This window comes from Pygoscelis adeliae, unplaced genomic scaffold (assembly GCF_000699105.1).
Source record: "Pygoscelis adeliae isolate BGI_AS28 unplaced genomic scaffold, ASM69910v1 Scaffold458, whole genome shotgun sequence".
NCBI lineage: Eukaryota > Metazoa > Chordata > Aves > Sphenisciformes > Spheniscidae > Pygoscelis > Pygoscelis adeliae.
In genome coordinates, this window is record NW_008825352.1 from 124,010 (window position 1) to 126,026 (window position 2,017).

Genomic DNA, 2,017 nt, shown 5'->3' on the forward strand with positions numbered 1-2,017 from the left:
CAGGGGTGGGCGGGGGTGGCGGGGGGGGTCTTGACCATTTGCTGAGCTTCCAGGCCTGGTGGTGAATGGGAACCCCAATAGAAATCACGTTGTGTCCCGGGTAAGACTCATCCAGGAGCAATCACAACACTAAAATGCAGGCTTAAGGAACTCTGAACAGCAGCTCTGCCAAGCTACGGAAGTCGTGATGCTTGTGGCCATTGCAGATCAGCTCTGGGAACGGTGTCCTGGGCTGCGCGTGCGGACAGGGCCAGGCCAGGGAGCTGCTCCCCAGCTCCTGAACACTGTCTGCTGCAGCAAGGTTCAAATTCTTCTCCGGCCGGAGCTGAAACTGCTCCTTCCCTCCCTCCACGCACAAGCTGAGTTTCTTTCCGAGCGATTTCTGTTGTGAATAAAAGCTCCCTTGCGTGCGCTGTGCCGCAGTGCTGAGCCCAGCAAGTGCCAGGCAGCGGGGGCTGATCGTGCCCTGAGGTTGGACCGCTCAAGTCTTAAATGCCCTGTTTAAATTTCCGCTCCGGGAGTCTCGGAGCTGATCCCGCTTACAGACGCCTGCTCGCTCTCTGCGGCCGTCCGCGACGCCGGCACTCCTGCTCGCAGCGGGTGCCAATGCAGCGTTCTTCCTGGCAGAAGGGTGCATCCCAGGGGATGGCGGTGCCGGCAGCCCGGGGAGCTGCATGTTCCCTACCCAGCTAGAGCAGCACCGCTTTGCTCGCTGGAGGGCCTGCTCCCGGAGCTCTGTGCTGCATCGAACTGCCTATGCGAGCAAAGGATGACGGTCTCCTTGGGAATAACAGGATGCCTGGCGGTCTCCCCGGTTTCTCCAGCGTGCCTGCTGTGTCCGATAACCGCCGCAGCTTCTTCGCGCTGCAGTCGAGTCCTCCTGCCTCGCCGCGGAACAGCTGCTCCCTCCTGCTGGGAGCTCACGTTGCAGGGCAGAGCATTTTCCCCTCCAGCCAGTACACTCAGGCGAAGGTTCACTTGCTTTGGGGCTGCACGGCCACTAATTCTGCCAGTTCCCGAATAACGGAAGGTGGGGGAAGTAAAAAGCAGCTCCTCACTCCTGCCTCCTTGCAGCTGTGAGGGGACGCAGCCCAGGGCTTGCGTCCCCTGCAAGGCTTCTGCACAGCCGGGGCGGTGAAGATACGCTCGTGTTTGGGGGAAGGAGTGGCGTGGGGTGCCGCCGGCTGGTTTAATGCACGTCCAGATCCCCCGAGGTCCCCGTGGGTGCCGCGGGGGCTGGTCGCCAGCAGGGGGAAGGCGTGCTGCAATGACTTTGTCGTCCTACAGGCCCTGAACGAATCTCTGAAGCTCTTCAAGACTTACTCGCCCCAGACTGCCGCCATGCTCTTCGCTGTAGATAACGAAGCTGGCAGAATCACCTGCCTGTGTCAAGTACCCCAGGTAACGCCGAGGCTCCGCGTCTGCCTTTCCCTGGGCCTCGGCGGAGGGTCTGCAGCCTCCAGGCAGTAACTATCTAACGCTACAGGGCCAAAACTCGTTTGGGTTGGGCGAGAGCCGTGACCCTTCTGCTTTGGGTTATCATCAGGCTGCAGAGGGGTGGAAGAGGCACTGTGCTCTGCAAAGGGGGAAGGGGGAAGAGCCGGGACTTAAATGCGGTTGCAGGCACGGGGGCAGGTAGGCTGCCTCTGGACTGCTGGCCTAGCTCTCCTCCGGGAAATGCACCTGGAAGAGCTTTGTCCTGTTGTACGATGCTCGTGGAGCCTTCTCCCTCGCTGCCGGCTGGGTTGAGGTCGAGCTGCCTCTCTTTTTGTTTCTTTTCCCATCCAGGAGACCGCAAATAAGGGCCTGAAGGCCAGCCAGTGGGTGCAGGAGGTGTCTGGCTTGATGGACGGCAAAGGCGGGGGGAAGGACGTCTCCGCGCAGGCGACGGGCAAGAACGTGGGCTGCCTGCAGGAGGCCCTGAAACTGGCCACGGACTTTGCCAGGCTCCGGCTGGGGGAGCTGAAGAACTGACGGGGGGGTGGGGGGGGGGGGGTGACCGGCACCCCTCTCCCCT

At 61.7% G+C, this 2,017-nt stretch overlaps 1 protein-coding gene across 1 annotated transcript in view; it reads left to right on the forward strand.

The window, feature by feature from the left end:
* AARS (alanyl-tRNA synthetase) overlaps positions 1-1,998 on the forward strand; it is a 15,080-nt gene extending 13,082 nt beyond the window's left edge. Inside the window, 2 exon segments of the mRNA XM_009330360.1 lie at positions 1,205-1,401; positions 1,789-1,998. Of these exon segments, the coding sequence (XP_009328635.1) occupies positions 1,205-1,401; positions 1,789-1,974 (383 nt within the window). The 3' untranslated portion in view covers positions 1,975-1,998.
* The last annotated feature ends 19 nt before the right edge of the window (positions 1,999-2,017 follow it).